The sequence below is a fragment of the Galeopterus variegatus genome, unplaced genomic scaffold (assembly GCF_000696425.1).
Source record: "Galeopterus variegatus unplaced genomic scaffold, G_variegatus-3.0.2 Scaffold3899, whole genome shotgun sequence".
Lineage (NCBI taxonomy): Eukaryota > Metazoa > Chordata > Mammalia > Dermoptera > Cynocephalidae > Galeopterus > Galeopterus variegatus.
Window position 1 is genome coordinate 169,765 of NW_007730010.1, and position 24,729 is coordinate 194,493.

General features: G+C 32.8%; 1 protein-coding gene across 1 annotated transcript in view; it reads right to left on the reverse strand.

Annotated features, from left to right (window-relative positions):
* LOC103601833 (activating signal cointegrator 1 complex subunit 3) overlaps window positions 1-21,040 on the reverse strand; it is a gene marked incomplete at its 3' end in the record, with an annotated part of 160,779 nt that extends 139,739 nt beyond the window's left edge. Inside the window, exons 1-3 of the mRNA XM_008586243.1 lie at window positions 20,876-21,040; window positions 13,454-13,630; window positions 11,361-11,432 (exon numbers count right to left, since the gene is read on the reverse strand). Coding sequence (XP_008584465.1) covers window positions 11,361-11,432; window positions 13,454-13,630; window positions 20,876-21,040 — 414 coding nt within the window. The remainder of the gene's footprint in view (window positions 1-11,360; window positions 11,433-13,453; window positions 13,631-20,875) is intronic.
* Between the last annotated feature and the right edge of the window lie 3,689 nt (window positions 21,041-24,729).

A 24,729-nucleotide genomic window follows, 5' to 3' on the forward strand; every position in this document is an offset into this window, starting at 1 on the left:
GGGGGCGCCGCCGTGCTTCCCAAGCGGCGCACTTATCCAGTGCGCCACCGGGCCGGCCCGATCTTCAGACTCTTTCTGAAAATATTCAGAAAATACCTTTTCTAAACACTGTACAGTGTTTCAGTCTGTAGGTTTCATTTACCAATGACTCAATCTTCGAGTTTAGGAGAGAAGAGGAGATAAATATTTATCTAAGTAACTTACTAGTAGAGAGGATAGAATTAGTCAAATAAGTCTTGCTTTTTCATTGATCTCAGCTAAAAAAAGAGCATTTATTAGTATTCCATATACATACTATAGTGATAACAGGATCAATCTAGCAGCTGACAGTGCTAAGAAATTACTGTTCTCGAATTATAATGTCCGATTAAAAAATATAACTAGTGGGCTTCTGGTCAAGATGTGGAATAGACGATCCCCAGCATCACTCTCTCCCACAAATCAACCAAGTTACGACTATAAAAAAGCAACAACAGCCAAGCTGGGGGTGTTAGGGCTCAGTGGAAGAGGAGGAGAGACCTACAGAATGCATGAAGGTGGGAGAATCCACGATGGGAGAAAGAAAGAACTGCTCAGACTGTTATCAAGCCCTGGCGTCTTCCATGCTGGAGCTGTTGAGTGCACAGAGCAGGAGCTGGCAAAAGCCATAGCTGTGCCTTTTGGATGGAATTACTTGGAGGTGGCAAGGGAGAAGAGGTCCTTGGTGGCCCCTAGGCCAGCAAGCCCACTAATAGGGTTCCCATGGACCCACATACGAGTGAGGAGCCAAAACAACTGATAAAAAGGAGCCACTCAGAGGACAGTAAGTCATCTCAAGGGACTGGAGCACAGCCTGTCCCATGGGAGGTGTTTGGAGCATGGGAGATGGGGAAGACAGGTTGACTGGGGAAACACTGGGGCACAGCAAGGACAGCTGATCTGCCCCCCAATCAGCATAGGACCATTCAGAGGAGACTGGTCAGGAATGTAGAATTGGATGGGGTGCAGATTGATGAAAAGACTCAGACCCAGACCAGAGTTTCTACACAATCCAGATGTACTGGATCTCACCAGAACTGGAAGTACCTACAAAGTTAACCATTAAAACCTGAGCTGCACAAAAATCCTTCCCTAGGAAATCAGCAGCAAAGCAGCAATATAGTTCAACCACAGAGATCAAGTACTGTTCCCCACAGGAAGTTTCCCATTTTAGAAGTAAGCAAAGGACAACAAATTAGTTCCAGCACAGAGTTTAAGTGGTGGGAACAGCAAATAATCCATTGCAGAACTGAAAGAAAAAACAAAGTACCCACAACCAGAGACAAAGTTTTATATTAACCAGTAAAGGTCTCATTTCACCAAAGAACACCTAGGAGGATCAAAGTCCCTTGGGCTACCAAGCCAGAAAGGGGGGGAAGGCTGGGGGCCTCAGCCATGCCCCCCCCAACACTCACAACCAGTCCTGAGGTTGGGGGCCAAGGGCCTTGGCCACACCCCCCTGAAACGTGCAACCACCCCAGTGATGACTACCGAGCTGCCGCAGGAAATGCCCCATGCTCTCCCGAGCTGGGGTGGTGGGGGGTGAGTGTTTCCAACACTCCGCTGCATCTGCACCCAGCCTGGCAATGACCAAGCCACCACTGGAAGCCCCCTGGTCTCCCCTGTCGGAATGAGGGGGGTGCCACAGGCCTCAATCCTGCCCCTCCTTCCTCCTCCTCCTTCCATCCCATTTCCTTCCCTTTCCCCTCTCCACCCCCAAATGCCCTGCAACATCATAGAATTTTAAAAAATAATATTAATTAATAAAAATTTTTAAAAAATATAATGTAACTACTAAATTTATAATTATAATCAAATGATCTTTGATATATTTTCATTATATTATACCAGAAATTCCTTCTATGATGGTGATATTCTCTTTTGGACTTCATTTTAACCAAATGCTTATGTCAGCTCTCAACCATCAGGCATTTAACCCAAATTGGAAGGTAACACACTTCCAACTGTTTATTCCAAACACCTTACCCACAGAATGTCTATAATTAATGACTGTTAAATTAATAAAGAAATTAATAAATGGATAAATGAGTAACATAAATGCCTCATTCTCCTCATCCCATAAAAAGATGACTGTTAATGAAAGTACCTGAGTGTCAATTATTATTTTTAAATATTAGTTGTACACAAATAATACTAAGGAAACTATCTTATATTTAAGGAAGATCAAAAATTCTAATATTTATAATAATTAAAAAGTAAAAAAGAGAACCCATTAGAAAAAACTATTTTTTGACTGTGAAATATGGAGAAGAAACAAATTTCACCTTGATAGAAGACTCAACAGAGCTTTCTGAGGGGGGAAGTATTTCTTTAGTAGTACCATCTTTCGTGGTAAACAGCAAGGAGAAATACTTTTAATTCTTGTGCTCATAATTAAAATGCCTCCTTCATTTATATTTCTTTGGGATTATGTTTCAGTGGGAGTGAGGAAAAGTAAAGAAAGCAGCACTCAAATAACTAACCAATAAAAGTTGTTACATAAATTTGATATGACAGCAACATTGGTACCAAGAATTAGAGATGCTTATATGTGGAGAATAAAATATTTTTAGGTAAAGGGGCCAAAGCATAATTCCATTGTTAAAGTTAACATGGTAGAATTTGTTTTGATTGTACACAATTAATTACTTTCATATAAACTAAGAAACAAAAATAATTACCTTCGCATAGTAATAAATTAAATTAATCTATAATTATTAGTCAATTTTTAAAGGTGGTTTCTTATTAGAAACAGAAATGTTTAATTCTAGCTATAAACAATGAGAAAGAGAAAATAAGACACACATCTAAATAAAAGAAAGGCTTATGTTTAACATTAATTCAAGGTTGAAGAAGACTTTTTTTCTCTTTGATACCACAGAACCTTTTATCCCTTGAAATTGGAGGCAGATTTTGAGTAAGAAGGTACTAAATAAGGATCTTAACTTTTTTTGACAATGTGGAAAAAGAACAAGTTAATTTACTAAATATGCCATAATCTCTGAAGAAGTTCCTAATTTCTTTTCCTATCACTGTAACAAAGTTTGTATAACAAGAAAAATCTCAACAGAGCTAAGGCATCAATTATGTGCCCATTCTGTGAGTTACACAGGAGGAGAGCAATTATTAACAGGAATGATAAAGCTGTACTTGCATTTGGTAACACAAAGAGAAGCTTACAAATGAGATGTCTCATTAGTTTGAGCAGATGGATCAAAATTAAAGGCTGAATCGCCAACTTTTAATTTCCCAGTAGCCAAGAAGAGCTTGAAGTCTTGCAGAGTAGGACTGTTGAAAAGTCAACATGAAAAGATTTTCTCCATCTGTCATCACACATGCCTGAGTGGAATACAACTGCCTCCTACTGTTCTTAATACTTTTAAGGCAAAGCTGCACATACAATCTATTAAGTACACGAGCACACAAGTTTTGATGATTGGTATACTGAAACCCATGAATAGTATGATCAGAGAACATCAGCATGGCTTTTGAACATGAAATTTGCTCTTTTCTAATTTTATCCAAATGGAGAAAACAAGGTGAATTCATTTGTATATTTAAGAGGAAACTGTCACTTTTTAGCATGAAAAGTGTTTAGTTGCCTGAGGGTCACAGTTCTTTTTTTTTTTTTTTAATGGACATATATTTCAGTCCTCTTAATAATGGTCTGAAAATTAGCTGCTCTGATAAAACCAAAGTACTTAGGGAAGCCACAGCAGGAAGAAAATCCAAGATACTAAACAACCTAAAGGCAAGAAAACAAACAAGTAAACCCAGGAAATTGGTTGGAGAAAATTTTTTTTAACTGATTGGGGGAGAAGGGGGTAGTATGAGATGGTAGCAGAGAAAATTCAATTACTTTTCTTGGACAAAAATAGGCTGATTTTCATATTTCTTGCTACTATACACTAACTGCTAAGATATATTTAAAAGGCAACAAAGTAGAGCTAAAGTTAAGGTACACGGCCCCACAAAAAAACCCTGATGTTTCCATAATAAAAAAGAAAAGTACATTTATCAAATATGTAAGTGGATGCTTAATAACAATGTACTAATGTGCAGTAGTTAGAACCATAACTGAATTCCAGAAGAAAATCTCTTTCTCTCACTCTCCCCATTTGAATATGTGTGTGTGTATGTATATATATACACACACGACAGATTGATAGAGATATACAGAGATATATAGATACATATATATACACACACCAACACATATAAGTTTACTGTACTTGTATGTATAAAAAAATATTTAGACAGAAAAGAGGCTCTTAGAATGAAGCACATATAGCTAGACTTTTCAGTCATCAGAGTAGGGCAGAATAATATATTTGAAGAGTTAATTTATGGCTGTCAGTTTTTTAGATAAAGTAAAAAGGATGTTGAATTATATATTTTTCATTTTCTGATAGATGGATGAATATAAATTAATTTAAAATTATCATATGGAACCTTATACAAAGACAGTCAGTGAATCGGATATCATTATCTTCAACTTCAATTATGAGTGGAAAAAACACAACTTCAAAAACTCAGTCCTACCGGGAAGTTCTTTATCGACCTAATAAAAGCACAGGACATACAGATTGAGTATCCCTTACCTGAAATGACTGGGACCAGAAATTCTTCAGATTTTGGATTAGGGATGCTCAACCTGTAACACTACAGCTTAGTAAAGGTATTTCTCAAGGAGATATAAAAAGAGGGAATAATAACCCCGTGAGGGGTTCTAAGCCCCTGAAATCAAACCCCTACCTGAGTCTCACCAATCAGTGCCTTCTGTGAGTAGCAATTCTTGTGTGATGAAATACATCAAGGATTGCCAACCTTGTTGTGTGAACAGTATCTACCTCAGCTTCCAAAATCAAAATGTGTAACAGTACTGCTTTCCAAGTATCTGCGCTTTAATTTTTAGATCTGGACGTATTACAGAGGGATACAGCAGAGGTTGCCACTTACCTAGCTAAATGATCTTATAGGCCAAACAGTACTTGGCAGATCAACTTGCAAATAGAAGATTTAGAGCAATCCTTTTGAAACGAATGATACAAAGAAAGATTTAAGTTTTGGGGAACTTTTCCGATATAGGTAATTTTAAAAAATGAAAATAATAGAGTTTTGTTCTTGAATTACATTGCAAAAGAGCTCTTAACTTGAGATGATTACATTAATATAATAGACCCATTGCCTTACCAACTCAGTACTTATAATCTGAAGGCATTAGCCTGGGCATTTGTAATACTAACAACACTAGAGGTGAATTTCTACAAGTGGGCACAGTCCTGATGCATTTCATATTTCTCATTATCCTCATCTTATGTCAAATCTTTGAAGATAAGACAATTCATCACAGTCAAATCATATTTACAACAGCGTTCCCATGCACATGATATTGTAATAGGAACTAAACCAACAGTGTTTCTTTATAACCCACTCTTTCTTGGTGGAACTCAAAATCTAAAAGGACAATGCATAGAACACACTGATTAAAATTTTTAAATATAACATTTTTAATCAGAACATTTATTTACATTTTAATGCTATTGCTTCTATTTATGGTTCTGGCATAGTTTTGAATGGGGAAAATATAAAAGATTAAATAGACTATAGGAGTAACATAAAAAAAAGATGGAAAATTAAGGGAATAAAATGCATTAAAAAAATGGAAGGACATACACCAATAGAAGCTGTATCTGGGTAGTGGAACAGCAGTGATTATGTTTTCCCCTTATTTTTGCTTTATGGTTTGCTCAAGGGTTAAATTTGTTTAAACTCTCTTTATTCGGTTCATTTATATTAATTTTATTTAAATCAAATTTTAAAATATAACTTCAGAGGCCAGAAGACCTCAGTGTCACACTCGGAAATAAAAATGCAGAGAAAAATAGGTTTTTCTCATTGAAAATAAGTGCATACTCAAACCAAAACATGAACAATATGGTATGCAATACATGTATTGTTGTAATCATGATTTAGAGGTGGTAGATACCAATTAAGAAAAATTACACTGGCATGATACCACTCTGTCTTATATGCCTTAAGATTGCAAAAGAAATTCAAAGTGGAAAACACACATTAGATCATAAACTTACATTGATAACACTATTCAGAAGAAACTACAGGAATAGCACTATTCAGAAGAAATGGTAAAAGTTTATAAAGTTTATAGAAATCTGTGTAGGTCCGCTGTGACAACTAAATGATATAACTCATTCAGAATACATTATAGTGTCATGTGGCAAGACCACAAAATATAGCCATTTGTGCTATGTAAGTTTTAGGTAATTTATCCTAAGTAAATCTTTAAACAGAAAAAATAATGACAGGCTCAAAGACGATCGCTACAGCAGTGCTATCTTTAATAACTGAAAACTGCAAACATTTAAAGCACTCTGTAATGGAGGAATAACCGATAATAAACAGCCAATGTCAGCTTAATGGCAAAGGGTCAGTAATGACATTATGAGATTTATCAATACAAAGACCCGTATTTAAATCCTGGTGCCACTTTAAACTAGATATATGACCTAGGTAAGCTGCTTAATATGTCTTAGGTTCATTTCCCCTTTTATTAAAAGGAAGTAATCATTCTTATGTCAGAGGACTGGGAAGATTAAAAGTCCAAGGATACTTAAACAGTGTCTGAAAATTAGAACTTGAATAAAGACTCCTTCTCTCTTGCAGACATAAAAATTGTGAAGACTATGTGGAAACATTAAAAATACTTATTACTCATTAAGGACAAGAGTGGATAAAAACTGTATATGCAGTATAATTATAAATTAGTAATGAATTATAAGTAATAATTAAAATTAACTTTGAAGCTGGCTGGTTAGCTCAGTTGGTTAGAGCATGGTGTTAACACCAAGGTCCAGGGTTCAATCCCTGTACAGGCCAGCTGCCTCCCCCCCCCACCCCAAACAAACAAACAAACAAACAAATAAATAAACTTAAGTTTGAATGATCAAAATTAAAAGCCATATGTGTGAGTGAGTGAAAGACTAGTGGAAAATACATAAAAATTACAATAATAATAGTAAAATTGTAAAATAATAGGAAATTATGAAAAAAATTTTAATGTTGTCATTTCATTTTTATAACCAAAAAAAAGTACAGGCAATATGTAGCTATTTCTACAAAACTTAAAAAAATCGTAGTATTATGAACAGAAAGAGAAGACAGTTATCACAGGATCCCTTAAATTACAACATTTATTTGGATTTTTATCCAACTACAACATTTAGGGATAAGGCTGAACTTTATTTTTTTAAAGAAATATTTTAAAATGTTAAGATCATATATTAAAAAAAAAAGCTGGACTAGTATGATAAGTAGATTTAAAGAACAAATATAAATAGCAGAATAAAAGCCCTAACTCAAAAATTGAGTGACCCATAGTTTCTAAGTGCTCATAATAGTTGCAGTACTGGCAGTAATAGCATTATTAAGCTAATTACTTATATTATTTAAAATTCACAACTGTGTATGGTTTACATGTATGTTTATGAGTGGATACATATATATTTATCAGTCTCACTAAGAAAGAGTTTACAAAAATTGCTTTTTTTCTAAAAAAAAAGTGATTTATTCCAATGAGAAGCAATCTTACCTTCCACAGTAATATAGCAAACACCTACTTATCTGGTCAGTAAGTGCTAACTGTGATAGAGTAACAATGACTACTTTAATTTCATCAATTTGAGGGGCAACACAATAACATTCCTATTATTGGCTTCTTAAAATTTTTCATAATATGTGCAAGGCTGTTCAATTACAAAGACGTGGCAAGGAGTGATAGGTGTTTTCCTGTTCAGAATCAAAAAATAAAATGTCTATTAAATGTTCCATAGTAAAATGTTTACATTTTAATTTTCATTGTTTAAAAAGAGAAAAAAAAATTTAATAGTATTCATTCTTAATAAAATCAATCATAGATTAGAAAAAGTTCTCTTGTGATGGAAGAAATGTCATTACAATTAAAAATTCTGATGTAAACTGTTAACTCATAGTTCAAAATTAAATGAAGACCCAGAGTAGCTAACACATCATTGAAAGAGAAGAGCAAAGAGGACTGACACTACCTGACTTCAAGACTTATAGTAATCATCAAGGTGCAGTAATCATGTCACTGTGGTACTGATGAGAGAATACACAAAGTAGATCAACAGAACAGAACAGAGCTCCCACAAACAAACACACATAAATACAATCAACTGATCTTTGACAAAGGAGCAAGGAGCAAAGACGGACTTTCAACATATGGTGCTGGAACAATTGGATACCCACATGCAAAAAATAAATAAATCTAGACACAGACCTTACACCCTTTGCAAAAATTAACTCAAAATGGATCACAGTCCTACATGTAAAACACAAAACTATTAAAATTTCTAGAAGATAACATAGAAGAAAATCTTGGTGATCGTGAGAATGGCAAAGACTTTTTATATCAACACCAAAGGCATGATCTATAAAAGAAATAATTGATAAGTTCGACTTCATTAAAATTTATAATGTCTAGGTTCCTTCGGTAGCTCAGTTGGTAAAATTTATAATGTCTGTTCTATAAAAACACTTTTAAGAGAATGAGAAGACAAGCCACAGACTGGGAGAAAATATTTGCAAAAGAGATATCTGATAAGGGACTGTTACCCAAAATATATGAAGAACATTTAAACCCAACAATAAGAAAATGAATAACCTGATTTAAAAATGGGCAAAAGACCTGAAAAAGTAATTCAACAAAGAAAATAGACTGCGAATAAACATATAAAAAGATGCTCAATATCATATTTCATTAGGGAAAATCAAATTAAAAGAAAAATGAGATACCACTACACACCTATCAGAAAGGCCAATGTTCAAATACTGATACCACTAAATGCTGGCAAGGATGTGAGGATGTAGAGCAATAGGAACTCTCATACATTGCTAGTGGGAATAAAAAAATAGCACACCTACTTTGGAAGACAATTTCTTAAAAAACTAAGTGTATTCTTACCATATGATCCAGAAACCACACTCCTTTGTATTTACCCAAATGAGCTGAAAACAAGTCCTCACAAAAACCTGCATTCAGGTGTTTATAGCAGCTCTGTTTGTAATTGCCAAACTTGGAAGCAACCAACACGGGACTATATGATTCCAACTATATGACACGCTAGAAAAAAACAAAACTATGAAGATAGTAAAAAGATCAATGATTGCCAGGGAGGAGGGATGAATAGGTTGAGCACAGAGGATTTTTCAGTAAGTGAAAGTCTTCTGTATGACTCTATAATGGTAGATATATGTCATTATAACATTTGTTAAAACTCATAGAATGCACGCCACCAAGAGTTAACCTTAACTGAAACTAAGGACTTTGAATAATATTTACATGTAAATGTAGGCTTAATGATTGTAACAAATGTATCACTGCAGTGCAGGATGTTGATAGCAGAGGAAGCTGTGCCTGTGTGGGGGTAGGGGGAAATGGGAACTCTATTTCCACTCAATTTTCCTGTGCACCTAAAACTGCTCTAAAAAAGAACTTTAAAAAAGAATGGAAAAAATATTTAAATATTTACTAAATATTTTTGATATAGCATATACAAATAGAGTTTACAGATTTCACAGGTAAATTCCTTAGATAACAATATAATATATAAAAGTTGGAAATAAATGTGCATGGTGGTAACATGTAGCTAATTAAAGTGAATTTATGGTACCCTTTTGCAAAGATGGCTATATACGATCTTCTTTAAAATGTTTTTAAAAGTTTCTGTAAGGTAGCATTTGGATCATCAGACATTCATTACAAATAAATCTCTTGAGGCAATCTAGAAGACAGGTGGCAAACTATAGCCTGCAACGCACCTGCTGCCTGTTTTTGTAAATAAAGTTTTATTGGAACATAGCCACATCCACTTATTCATATATTGTCTATGGCTGCTTTCATGCTACAACATGGCTTGAGGAGCTGCAACAGAGAACATAAGGCTCATAAAAGCCTTATTTACTATCTGACCCTTTAAAAAAAATTTTGCCAGCCTCTGACCTAGAACAAATAGTTGGTATTCAGTAATATTTTTTGATTAAAAAAAAGAATATGAGTGTTTTACATTTCTTTATTTATAAAATGACAAATAATGCAACCCACAGAATGATTTTTAATGAGGATCAAAGGAAAACACTGACGTAAAATAAATGCAAATATAGAGATATGACACAATGGTTAGCAGAGAGACTCTACACTAACATAGCTTGCGTTTGAAAGCACACTAGTGGAATGACCTGAACATGTTATTTTGCACAGAACATTACTTTCTTCATTTGTCAAGTGAGGATAATAGTACCTGCTTCACAGATTGCTGAAAGAATCCAATGAAATAATAAAAGTAAAGATAATTTTATCAGTTTCAGGCATTAATTAAGAACAGGGAAAGGTTAGTCACTATTATTATTATCATTATACTCATACAACTTAAAATAATAATTTCTTTTCTTCAAAAGTTATTCTTAAAACTAAGCATATTCTCTTGAAATTAGTTAGAAACCTACTATGAAACTGTTCTTATAAGGGCAAAAATGTCTCAAGGATGCTCAGTAGGCCATGTACCATGCTCTCAACTCCAAATCATCTTTGGTTTTTTTATATATTGGGGCTACAAACAAGATTTAGTCTGGGGAAAAATACTCCACTGTCCTTTAAAAAAATTAAAAACCAAAGGGCTAAAAAAATTTCACATGATGCAAAAGACTAACATTATTTTTCTTTAAAAATCCTATAATAAAGTTATCCAAAGAACCACAAACCATTGGGCAATGATTAATTTTATATAAGCAATTATTATTCTATTTTTTTCTTTAACAATCTTAATTGAACATTCTGGACAATGGACAGTTTAAAATTAAAACTGCTTCATTTCTAAACACCATATAACAATACAGAACTTCATTATTTATTATATCTCAATTGATATTACTTCATGAAAACATTAAGAACAATATGTTTAAAATTTTTACATTAGTAAAAAATACAAATTAAAAATTTTGATGGATGAGAGGTTTCTGATTTTTAAAAGATTAAAAGAAGCAGAAATGTAAATAATAAAATATTTTTTCTCTTAAATAATTAATAAAAATGTCAAACAAAATAGTATGACCTATCAATACTGAGATAATAATATTCATAAATTATTCTTATGACTTATATGGTTACCCATTGGGCTAAAACAATTATTAAGAAATAAAACCTGAGTCATTGTCTCAGAATTCAAGAAAAAATTTTAGATAAGAACCTAAAAATTAATACTTTTTATCATTAAGCACTCTATTAGGATAAAATAAATTAAGCATACCTGGTGCCCAGACTTTACTTGCTTCAAAACATTTTCATAACATACTTCATCCATGTTATTCAGTTGCTGCATCTTAAAGTTTTTAAAACATGAAAAATATTTTAAAAAGCAATTATAAACTTTCTAACTACAAATAAAACTTTGCCAATTACAATGCTTTTTCTTAACTTTCAAAAAAAAAAAAAATTCCCAGTAACTTTTTCAGTGTACTTTGGGTTGAGTTCTGGCCAAAGCCATTATTTCAAACTAGACATATCACTCTCATCATTTTCGCATATTCTTCCCTAACAACTGAATCACATCATGAGTTTCTGAATGAAACTGAAATACCTACAGGGATTTCTTTTTGTGTAATAACGGGTTATTAAACATATTAAACAACATCCTGGGGAAATGCTTAATGTTTAAGTATATTTCAACTAAGTGTAAAACTAATAAATTTTAATAGGACAAAAAACTATATAACAAACACATGTAATTTACGGTTTACGCTATATAAGACATGTAAAAAACTTAAATTTTACAAAATCTAAACCTTCAAAATAATTATGACAGTTCATCATCTAACACTATTCCTTTCATAATTATAATGCTAACGTACTGTGGTGAAAAATACTTTGAATTTAATTAGCTTTAAGTGATTTACCAATTTGTATGATGCAAATGAAAGAAACTAAGGTTTAAGATGACTGATAAGCATATGAAACAATTTTCTTCTCTGTATATCTCTCTGTGATAACCATCTGTTATCATTTAAATTATAAAGCTGAAAACAATCTAAAGCTATAAAGAGTTCTACATCTATCCTAATGATACATTAAAATGAACTAAATAATCAAATATATTACAACATGACTAAAACAAGCATCAACTAATACTGAAAAGCAGTTGAAATAATTAATGAAGGTTAAAATATGCATATCATAAGTACTACCATATTGTAAACTATCCTTTTCTGCATAAATCTGAAATGGCTCCCTACAATTTGAAAGATGTCTTACTTTTATGCAATGCAGTTACAGCATATTAACTGTTGTAGTAACAGTCACTTCTGATTTTTTTTAGCTCAATATTTTACTTATAATAGTATAAGGTAAAAATGGCCCTATCTTACTAATGAAATTGTTTTTAGACAAAACGTAATGTAATACATTAAAAACCAATGCTGACGTAATAACACGATTCCATCTTGTGTTCTCTTTTTGTAAAGAAGTCAAAAGGCCTGTGAATATGCCCCTAAAGCTATTTCTTCCACAGAAACATATGTGTTGTTGAAAAGAAAGATAAATATTTAAATTTTTAGCAAAGTAAAGTTTTCTTTCATGTTATAAAATAAGTCTTGGGTCAGCCGTGGCTCAATCAGGAGAGTGCAGTGCTGATAACACCAAGGCCATGGGTTCGGATCCTATATAGGGATGGCTGGTTCACTCACTGGCTGAGCGTGGTGCTGACAACACCAAGCCAAGGGTTAAGATCCCCTTACCAGTCATCTTTAAAAAAATAATAAAATAAAATAAAATAAAATAAAATAAAAAGTCTCTAATAGGCACCCTAATAGTGCAAACAGTACATGGCAATACTAGAAAAGGAATTAGATAAACAAACTTTTTAAAGCACTATATAAAATTTTAGAAATGACATTTATATACATAAATATGGTAATTATAAAACATTGTAAGTTAAATACAGCATCTTTCTTGATAGTTGCTATCATGTAGTTATTTTTCAAATGCATATGAGGTATTATTTATTCTAAATGAACATAACATCAAAATATATATTACTGGTTTAATTAGAGCTTTCGTTATTTCACAAAGCCCTTCAATCATATCAAAATAACTTCCTGAAACTCTTAATAGCTGAGAATACAAAATATACCGTGAAAATAACAATGCAAATTATTACAAGCAACCTTCTGGAGGACTTATCTACTACAAATAGTTAAGGAATTGCGCTTGATTTTGTCTAGAATGTCATATTTGTAATGCTACTGAAATGGACTTTTAGAGACTAATCCCAAACAGGTATTCAACAACACACGAACAAAAATATTTCTAGAAAAGACAAGTATAATTATTAAAATGAGTATTTACTTTATTTGCACCTTTAATCCCCAGAAATGTCTGTCCGAGAGGTACTGGTCGAAAACGGCCATCAAAGTAGAAAAGTCCAATGTAGGGATTAACATGTAAAAATGTAGCAACATCGAGGTAGTTGGGTAAGGTTGCAGACAGTCCGAGAATCCTGATCATACTCTGTGTGGATTCAACCTGTATGGGTTATTTTAATTAGAGGTTATTTTAATTAAATATGGGTTATTTAAATTAATTTAACTAAAAAACACTGTCATGTGTCCTATTAATAGGACCTCTGAAAAACTATAGACAAAGGTGAGTTTAGAGGTCAATTGAGAGTCCTATCATGTAAGACTTTGTAGGCCATAATTCACAAGCTTGATTCAATAGATAACAAAATAGAACTTTCTACCCACTATAATTAAAAATACACATGGGAATTTACATTAAATACCTATAAGAACGTTACAGCAATTAAATGTATTAAGGTCACAAAAAACTCAGTAAATTCTCAAAACTAAAAATCATATAGGTCAAAATACACATGGGAATTTACATTAAATACCTATAAGAACGTTACAGCAATTAAATGTATTATGGTCACAAAAAACTCAGTAAATTCTCAAAACTAAAAATCATATAGGTCATTCTCTGATTACAATGTAATATACCTAGAAAGATAAAACCAAGAGATGGCCAAAATCTTCTATTCACTTGGTAATTAAAATATATCATTATGATCCCATATGCTGTTACCAACTTCATAGCAGCTTTCTGAGGAAGCTGTTGGTAAGTTTGCTTAGTCTAGGAGACTCTATAGGTATAAGCAAGGTACTCCAATGTGAATAATATTAGTATGTCCAGAATCATCCATCCATCAGCATTGGCTTAGGATCTACCCTGTAAGAACTGGGGATGTAGTACTGAATAAGACACAGATTCACACATGCAGAGACTATTTGCAGAAGCATAAAGAGGGAAGATAAAAAAAAAAGAGTTCGGTGAAAACTAAAGTACAAATATATATAGCATCTTACCATGTATTTGTTTTCATTAAAAAAATCCTATGGATATCAACAAAAACCCAAACTAAACCCCACCAAAAGCAAAGAACTCTAAATAAGGGGAAACAATCACTATACCTTTTATTTAGAAACATCCTTCACAACATACGGTAATTATAATGATGATTTTGATTATACTATAATTTTATACAGTGCGAGTGGTGATTTGAAAAGAGATGAAAGTGAAATCTGGTTTTAATATCCTTATTTAAAAAACAAAAGTTACCAAACATATTTTTAACATCTTTTGATGTTAAATATGTGGTACCCTGGCAAACAGTAGAGACATTTTTCTGGTAAAAACCCATTTTAAAACAATCATATTTTTAAAATCTAAAAGTATAATTCTATCATTGTTAACATACTTTATTTGAAATAGAAAAAATTGGAATGTTTATCCTAAGCCACATCTCAAAGCTCTATATAATATACGTATTCACCAAAAAATATTAATTGTTGAAAACTATAAAAATTTAATATTTTGTAATTTTCACTTTATCATTAGCCCAAAGACGAGGCAGTAAACTTTTATGAACTGATGTTTTCCTTCACATAAAATCTAAGTTTGGACAAAGTATCTCTATTGAAAGCAAAATTAGTTAAGAACACAGCTAATACTAACTCAGTGTTGTTAAATACCACAGATTTGAGATTTCTTACGCTTTTATCTTTCCAAATTTCTCCCAATCATGCAAAGTGTGTTTTGAATTTAATCCCTAATACGTCCATGCAATTTCAGATCCTGAACAGAACCTGCACTGCACTGGAACAGCTTCCTATGGCACGTCTACATTAGTTACAAATGTTGAAGTGATCATGTGAAACACTGCCATCTACTGGGAACATCTGGTAATCACTAGGAACAAATAAAAACAAACAGCTTTTTAATAAAACTAGGCATGAGCACTGCACTAGTACTTTGGAAACATAAGAAGAATCATATAGATCCTTCTATAACAGAGGTTAAAGTCTAGTGAGGAATACAGATGAATACTTAATTAACTTCTACAAGTTGTGAAATTATGAGAAAGGCTATGATAGGTGCTAAAAATGTGCAAAGAAAGGGACTGTAGAGGGAACACAGAAAAGGTGAATTCATTCTGACTGAGGAACTGGGAAACACTTTGTAGAATAAGTGGTACTTGACAGATCCAAAAGAACAGTAGATTTTCACTTGATGGATGTGTAAAATGATAAAGATAGAAGGTATTACATAATTTGGCATTTATAACCCTTAATCTCACAACCAACAACACATTCTGCCTCAAGTAGGACTAGTTTCATCTCTGAAAGAGAGTTAATGGTATTGGAAAGGAAGTAGGGAAAGATCAAATAGTTTTCTGTGGCTGGAACCTATGAAAACTGACAGATATGTAGAAGTTAAAATTAGACAGATACACAGGGCTTTATCCAGCTAGGGAATTTGAACAGTTTTTCTTAAGATAGCAAACAGCTAGTCAGCAAAGGTTTACTAGCACTGTAGTACAAAACTATACAATTGGAATGTGGTTACATTATGGAGATGACAATATGAAGGAAAAATTAATATGTTAAATACACATATTATAAATATATTATATACAATATATTATATATTTCTCTATCATATATTAAGATATATTATTGTGTTTATGTAATTGTTACATATAACACATAATAAGCAAATTTATATAATTGTATAGTTTATATCTATAAATTATATATAGAAAATTATGTTATTATACATTTATAAATAATTTACAAAATATTAATAAAATTATAATGACTGCTTACAAATATTATACATGATACATAATACTGTGTATCTGTGTACATGCATAGAGAAAGGATTAATAGCAAGACCAATCTATTTTCTCCCTCTACTGAGGATGCTCAGGAAAGAAAGATGTCCTAGGTAAATCCACTTGCAAACAGGTGAATGACAGACCTACTGGCAAATGTACTAATAATATTTACTTGTCCTCTAATGTTCTACAGTTGCAGGAAAGTCCTTATCTGTGGGATGCTTTTAGCTGGACGGACATCTCACTAGGCGGCTCACTGCAAATAAATGTGGAACGTATGGATTCATGCAGCATGGCTCCCTGAAAAACATCACTAAGCTAATTAAGTATCAGGGTATAAAATCAAAACATTTCATGATCAAAATAGCTCTCTTTTGGTAAATGATTTCCTGCATGCTTCTTTTCGAGATCTAATATATAAAATCTCGGCCAGAGCATATCCATTGTAGCAAGAAAGGACAAGATGACAGTTTCAGACTTCTCCATATTTCATCTATGTCTCACACCTACCTGAATCTTCAAGTTACTCTTATATTGGATATTAGCTAAAATCTCTGATTTTTGTGCATCTCTTTGAACATTTCAACCCTTTACATTCTATGTATGTGTATATGTATGTGTATATACCACATGCCTACTTTTTACATTTATGTGATAAAAAGTGGACATGTCCCAAACACCCTCCAATTCCACCTCTACTGTAAGAAACACTTTTTCAGCTTGCTGCATATTCTTTAATGTATATTTACTTACTCTATGACAGACTAAAATCTGAATGTAAGAAAAAACTGTTTTGTGTACCACTATATCCATATTACCTAAGAACTATGTGGCTGGCACACAGTAGGTGCTTAATAAAAGTTCATTAAATAAATGAATGAATAAAAATATAAATATGTTGCACATGTTTTTCTTTACACAAATGGGATTGTTGTCATATATACAGGGCAGCTTGCTTTTTCACTGAAGAATATAACATGGATATCTTCTAAGCCCAGTTCATATAGCTCTTCCTTATTCTTTCTAAAGGCTGCAAAGTAGCATTTCATTGTATAAATATACTATAATTTATTAAACCATTTCTTCTATTGTTGAACATTTGGCTGGTTTCTAAAATATTTAATGAATACTGGTATTAATGTATTTTTACGTGTTAATGCTATTATTTCCATAGGTTAGATTCCCAGAAGTAAACACACAGGGTACATTTTAGTGGATATTTTCAAATTATATTCCATTTTCATTTTTGTCAATCTGATAGGACAGAAATGGCTCACGTTGATTTGGATTCCTTTTAAGCATCTTTTCTGTATTTCTCAGTATTTTTATTTCTACTGTAAAATGCTTTTTCCAGTTTTTTAAAGATTATTTTTCTTATTAGCTTATAAAAACCTATCAAGTATAAATGATATTAAAGATTCATTTTATGTGTTACAGATAATTTCTGTTGTCTGTTATGTTTGAACTTTTTTGTGAAGGTGTCTTCACTGATCAGAATTTTTTAATATTATATATCCAAATGGGACACAGGTTTCTTTTATAACTTCGGAGTTTTGCATGTTGTTTAGATATTCCCCATCCTAAAGTTTCTATCCCCTTTTTTTATATTAAATTCCCATATTTAAATCTGAACCACAAATATATAGGACATAAAAGAACTGATGTATAACTAGATATTGGGATGGAAAGAGGCAGAACTTGACTATGACTTCCACGGTTTTGGCTTGGTAACCAAGTGGACTGTGATGCCAAATATAGGTATATAGGGAAAATGACAGAGTTCTGACAAGGTTAGCAAGAGATGTCTATGAGATATCAAAGTAGAAATATACAACTGAGTTTGAATATACCTGGAAGTCAACCATGATATATATATATGTGCATATACATGTACACACACACACACATTATATTATAGTTACACTATATAGTTATATTTGTTATACTAGTTACACTATATATAAAGATTTAAGTGACATACATATAGAAGTATTATTTTTCCCAGGGTAAATATTTAGAATAAAAAAGATGGCAAGCGACAGAGTCTTAGAGAAGGTAAACATTTCAAAGGTGAGAACAGGAAACAAGCAACAGAGCCTGAAAAAGAGCAGCTGGTAAGTGAAAAAAAATCAAGTGAGTAAAACCAGCCAGGATAGGGTGGCATCATGAAGCCAAAGGGAAAAAAATCTTAAGATTGAGGACATGATAAATAGTATCAAAAGTTTTAAAAAAATGGGTTTGAGAACTATATCTTGGTAACTGGTGAAAACATTTTATTATCTACGTTTGAGCAATGACCAGACTGCAGTGGTTGAAAGTTAAAAGGGAAACAGCAAATGTGGATTAATATTTCCAGAAGCAAGGTGGTAAAGAAGAGCTTTATTAAGCAAAAGTTACTGGAGAGGGATAGGTTTAAGGGAAGTTTTTTGGTAAAGATGGGAGGGACTCTGCAATTATTTTAAGTTGAAGAGACAGTGCCCACTGAGAGTAAAGACATAGGAGGAAGAAAAGGGATAGGGTGGGGAAGAAGACACAACAATCACTATTCCTTGAACTTGTTAAGACAAGTGAACAGATATGATGTTGACGGAGAAGGGAGTGGGAAGGAGGAGGGAAGATTTGGTAAAGGGACACGAAAATCAACTATATTGTATATAGATAAAATAAAATTAAATTAAAAAAAGCAAACAAAAAAACTTTAGATGAACAAGGAACAAACTAGGACAATTATAAATAATAAATTTAATAAATAAATGTTAAGTTTAAAAAAAGAAGTGATAACCTACGAAGTGAAAGGAATGGGATCCAAGGCAAAGCAGAAGGGACCTCGGAAAAAAAGATAAAGGGCATAATGATGGGTATGGTTATGATTGGGGTGGGGGAGGGTTGCACTTTCTTTCTGGGTAGGGAGAGGAAGGAGAAGGCATGAAAATGGAGTAGTTCAAGAATGAAGAACTCTATGTCCGTTCAGTAAAAAGTCCTGTTGTATAAGAATGAGGCATGACAAGATGGGTGCTGTGGGCTGAGTGTCCCCCCAAAACTCACTGAAGTTTGATACCCATTATCAAAGGGCTAGGAGGGTGGGAAATCTGATTATGGTATTTGAAAAGTGATTAGATTGTGAGGACTGTGCCCTGGTGAACAGACTGATCCATTCATAGAGTAATGGGCATGATTCCAATGATTTTATAAGGCAAGCAAGTGAGAAGGTTAGCCCGCTTGTTTTTGTGATTCTCGACATGTAATTATACCCTGCTTTGCTGTAGAGAGCCACTATCAAGAAGAAGTACCTCACAGGATGTGTCCCTTGGACCATGGACTTCCCAGCCTCCAAAACTATAAGAAATAAATCTCATTTCTTTATAAATTACCCAGTTTTACGTATTCTGTTATAAGCAACAGAAAATGCGGACTTCCCAGCCTCCAAAACTGTAAGAAATAAATCTCATTTCTTTATAAATTACCCAGTTTTACGTATTCTGTTATAAGGAACAGAAAATGGACTATTACAGTGAGGAAGAGTGATAGAGGAGACTGGTGAAGCTTGGAAATGGTCACAGTAGGTAAACAGAAGAAAAGCTGCTTAGAAGACTCTCAAGGATCTGGGCAAATTCAGGGTTTATGAATGTATAGTCTACAGTCTATCAATGTATACTAATGCTAGTCTACATCACTCTGTAATCTTCTGCACTGGTTATTAGCAGTCTAGCTGGAGGTGTGGACATGGTTCAATTGATTCATTATTGTAATTTTGCCAGGTACTCAGGAGTTAAGTAAGTTAAAGGCATTGACAGGAGGGTAATTGGTCATGGAGTCTTAGCTATTTCAGAAAGAAAATAAAGGCAGAAGAATATGAATAAATGGCAATAAAAAACGGAGATAGAGGAACTAGAGTTTTTGATTAGGTTGAAAAACTGGTGTTCATCTATTTCCTAAGTATGTAAAATCTACCAGAAAACATCATTTTAACACTCATGAATATTCTATCTTTTCACTTAGTAAAAAGAAGGACTGACAGAAGATCTCATGAGACTCTTTGCATTGGTGAATTTACCAGTTTCGGTTTGGACTATTTATGTATAACTGAAAAGACCTCAAATTAAAGACAACATGTGCGATTGTACACACTAGGAAATCACACTTGATTTTATTTACTATATTGAAAAAATATAAATCATGTTCAGATTTTGTGGGGGCAGAGAGAAGTGGATCAAAACAATAATATTCTCTTACATTTTATATTTTAATTCTCCTTAATCAATATTAGACTTAGCTTTGCAACACAGGTTTAGAATGGAAGTTTGCCTGTATTTATTTTGGTGAACTTAAAGAGATTCCAATAAAATAAGATTTGGAAGGATGAAGTTTGCCTGTATTTATTTTGGTGAACTTAAAGAGATTCCAATAAAATAAGATTTGGAAGAAAGATATGGGACTTTTAATATGAAAATGAAAAGCTAAAGGTTTCTCCATACTAAAACTATCTTTATCCCCATGAATAATGCATATGAATATTTCTTTTGAATGCTGCATTTTAAGTTTAAAAACTTACTCATCCTTCCAAAATAAGCTTATAAATAACTTCCTCTTACCTGCCGTAAGGTACGTGCAACTATGCTCTCTAATACTGGCCCTCTATCTTCATGCAGCAAATGAACTTCATCAAGAATAAGGAGCTTTACAATTTGGGAAAGAGCTACATCTCCAACGCTCTTTCTTGTCACTACATCCCATTTTTCTGGTGTGGTCACAAGCATCTATGAGACAAGAAAAGATAGTCAAATTAAAACAAGGAAAACATCACACAGATTATTTAAATTTCAACTGTCATTCAAAAAGAAATATTTTTGGCCTCCTCTATACAGATCAAACAAGATGTGTTTAAAATATCCCACAATGATACCTACTTCACTATACACATAGTCAGTCATTTCAAGAGGACACTTCTTTAAGCTGTGATACTAAGCAGTTATTTAAAGCTCACTGAAGGCAGTGTGTAAGTGAATTGTAGTGTGAAGTGTGCAAAATATACAAGTTTTTTTTTAAAAAGCACCTTACAATATAAAACAGCAACAATACTATCTTGTAAGGTACCATATACTGATAATAAAGACTATTTTCACAGAATTTAGCCATTGTACTTCTATAGTCCATTAACAGACAAAAATGAAATAGATTAAGCAGTGCAAATCTAAGGTGTGAAATACTGCCAATCCAAGCTACTTAGTGAATTTGCTAAAATTAAAATGGCAATGTTGAGATCACATCAACTTTTACAGAAAAGATACCCTATTGGAATTAAATATAAATAAACATATAATAAATTTTGGGATCTAAAATGCTTTGAAACATTCATCATGCATTAACATCTCTTTTATGTTACAATAAATTTAAAATGAACTTCTACTTTGAATAAGGACAGATTTAAAATAATCCGTGATATGTTATCGTAAATATACTGAGATTACGAACAACTCTTTTCATTAAAAGACCTTGAAAAACATGCCCATATGTTTAAAAAATAAAAATAGAAAAGCAATTCTCCAAAACTGTAAACTAATGGCACATTAAAATATAAAAAAAGAAGCTAGCTTATTATTAAGTGTTAGGAGAGCTACAAAGTACAATATTAAACTATAATAATAAATACATAGCTTGGCTATCTAACCCATCATGAATTTAGAACACTGTGCCAGCACTTTCTTATAATTAACTTTCAGAGATGATAATGTGGTAACAATTAAATTATAAAATCAAATTTTTCAGGCATCAGAAAGCTACACCACTATATCTCAAAAATTCTTCCTAGCATATTGTCTTCTATACTTTCAGCACCATAAGAAGTGGCTTCATTTATAGCACCATTTCAACACTTCAGTTCCCTGAACTAAAATGGCTAGAAAATAAAGTGTCACATTTGCTTAATGAACTGGAACTCATGCAAGACATTTCCATCTGCTCTTCTATCAGGGCATGGGTTAACTGTCAATATTTTTACTGTCAATTTCAATTTCTCTCAGTACATGTACTTATTCACTCAGCAGTATAAAAGTATTACTTGAACTATTCCAATTTTAGCCTGACCACTGGGAAAATGGCATAGTTGAGATGCTCATACACCACCATCATGTAAAATTTGGTGTATTTAATTTTATAATGTTCATTAATTTGACAGCAAAACCAAAGGACCTAAGACTTGCCAGAACCAATTCATTTGGCAATTCACTTAAACATTATTATTAAAAACTTTCCTTACATCTATATTTAGTAAAATTACAATACTTAGTTTTCCATAATTGTTCCATGACTATTTACTTATTCTTTTCTCTAGCTGAAGCGTACCCTTCTTTGAGAAGGGGAAGAAGGGGCAAAACAGTAAAATTTCTAATCTAAACTTTGTATAATTTGCATAATCCACTAATTGGACACTACAGCAAACACTTTATCAAAACACACCAGAGAGGTAGTGCTTCACTGAATGAGGAATGTCATGCCTGAATCCAACTATTCATAGACTTGTCCCAAATAGAAGTCTTCAAATTTTGAGCTAAGCATTACAAAAGAGATCACAAAGCCTCTTGCCAAAGAATGCCTGTCATGGAAATGGGTTTGAGTGTGCATTTTTCATTTTGTATTTTTTTCCACAAACAGCACTGGATTGAACAACACTCCTTAAGAAACTGAAAATGCAAAGGTATAAGAGGTAGAAAGGACTGTTACTGTATCAGCTAGCTACCAATGACAGGCAGATATTGAGCTCCAGTGTTAGACCTCAGAGCTACAGATCTGGGCTTTCTAGGTTTGCAAGAAAAAATTACATTGTTCTTGATTATATTTTTACTCATATTTTTTTCTTCTTTAAGTAGTTATTGGAGAGAAAAGGACAAAAAAGGGATTAATGTTACTAGAGTAGCTTGATAAAAAACTGAGCCAGAATGATGAGAAAGAAATCAAAATAGTGGTTTGGAGGAAGAGGAAAGACTGAAAAGGGGCAGTAGGGATCATTCTGAGGGGACAGAATACTTCTATACCTTGTTAGAAAGGAGGTTTAGACATTTGTCAAAACTCACTGAACTATTTAATGTAAACTGACCCCCAACTTTTAAAAATTTAAAAAAGAGAGAGTCCTAAGAGACAAGTTAATCAAATGCATTCTTTGGATTTTGACTAAAACAAACAGCTATTTTTTTTATTTTTTAAAGAGGGTTCAGATCCCCATACAGGCCAGCCACCAAAAAGAGAAAAAAAGAGGCAACTGGGGAAACAAAGACTAGCTAGATATTAGATGATATTAAGAAAACATTGTTAACATTATTTAGTGTGATAAAGTATAGTGAATTTTTTTCAAAGAAGTTCTTAATTTTTTAGAGATACACTTCAATTTATAAATGAAAAATTTAAAAACTTTAAAGCTGAAAACCAGTGGTTAAAAGCAATATTTCTTGTTTATGGTGGGGAAAAAATCTAGATTGCCACCCTAATATACAATACAGAACCAAATACCAATGTTTAAGAATAGTAAACATTAACATTTTATATATCTACTTAATGATTCTGTCATTTACTTATTTATTTTCAATGCTGAGGCTGCAATTTACAGATGTCTTCTGTAAAATTAACTTATTGCTTCTACCTTCCCAGGCTGGTAGGCTCCAAATCTCCAGCTTTCTCAGTTTTTAACATGTGCAAACACACACACACACACTTTCAGGTCCTCATGACATCCTTGAACTGTCTCTCAAATTCCACCTCCACACATCAAACTATCCTACTGGGGGCTGTGAAATAAATCTCCCAGCCTAAAGTTAGTATGTAAAAGTTTTGCTCAAAGCATTCAAAACCTTCCTTCTGAAAACCTGCAACTCTTCAGTCTGTATTTGGTCTCCAAGATTTTTACACTTTTCACCCTATTCTCAAAAGCATTCTAGGCCTGTCAACATTCCCCAAACACAGCCCTCCTTTGAAATTAAAGTGCCTTTGTTTATACTTTCCCCAACACTAGTACATGGTTCTCTAAAACTTTACAAATAAAATTCTACCTATCATTCAAAATCCAAATCAAATTGCTACATTCACATCAATAAACAATTCTCAATTTGTCTCAACAAACATAAGTCCCTTTCTCCACTGTCTTCCTATAACACTTTGTCTCACAGTTGGATACAAGATTATTCTGCCTAATATTCTGGTGATGGGTGAACATACTATATTTCCTCTATTTGATTATAAGTCAAGAGAAGTATAAAAGCAAGTTTTTCTGTCCTAAAGATATAAATTTGCAATTAGATCACTATTCTCCATGAGTCAGAAGTCAACAACCAAACTGTCTGAGTATACATAAATTTACAAATGCAACATGTGAGTTTGGGAACAAACAGTAAGATGTGTGCATAAATGCTAGTATAATAAATAACCATGCTATAGTATGTAATAATGAGTAAACCCG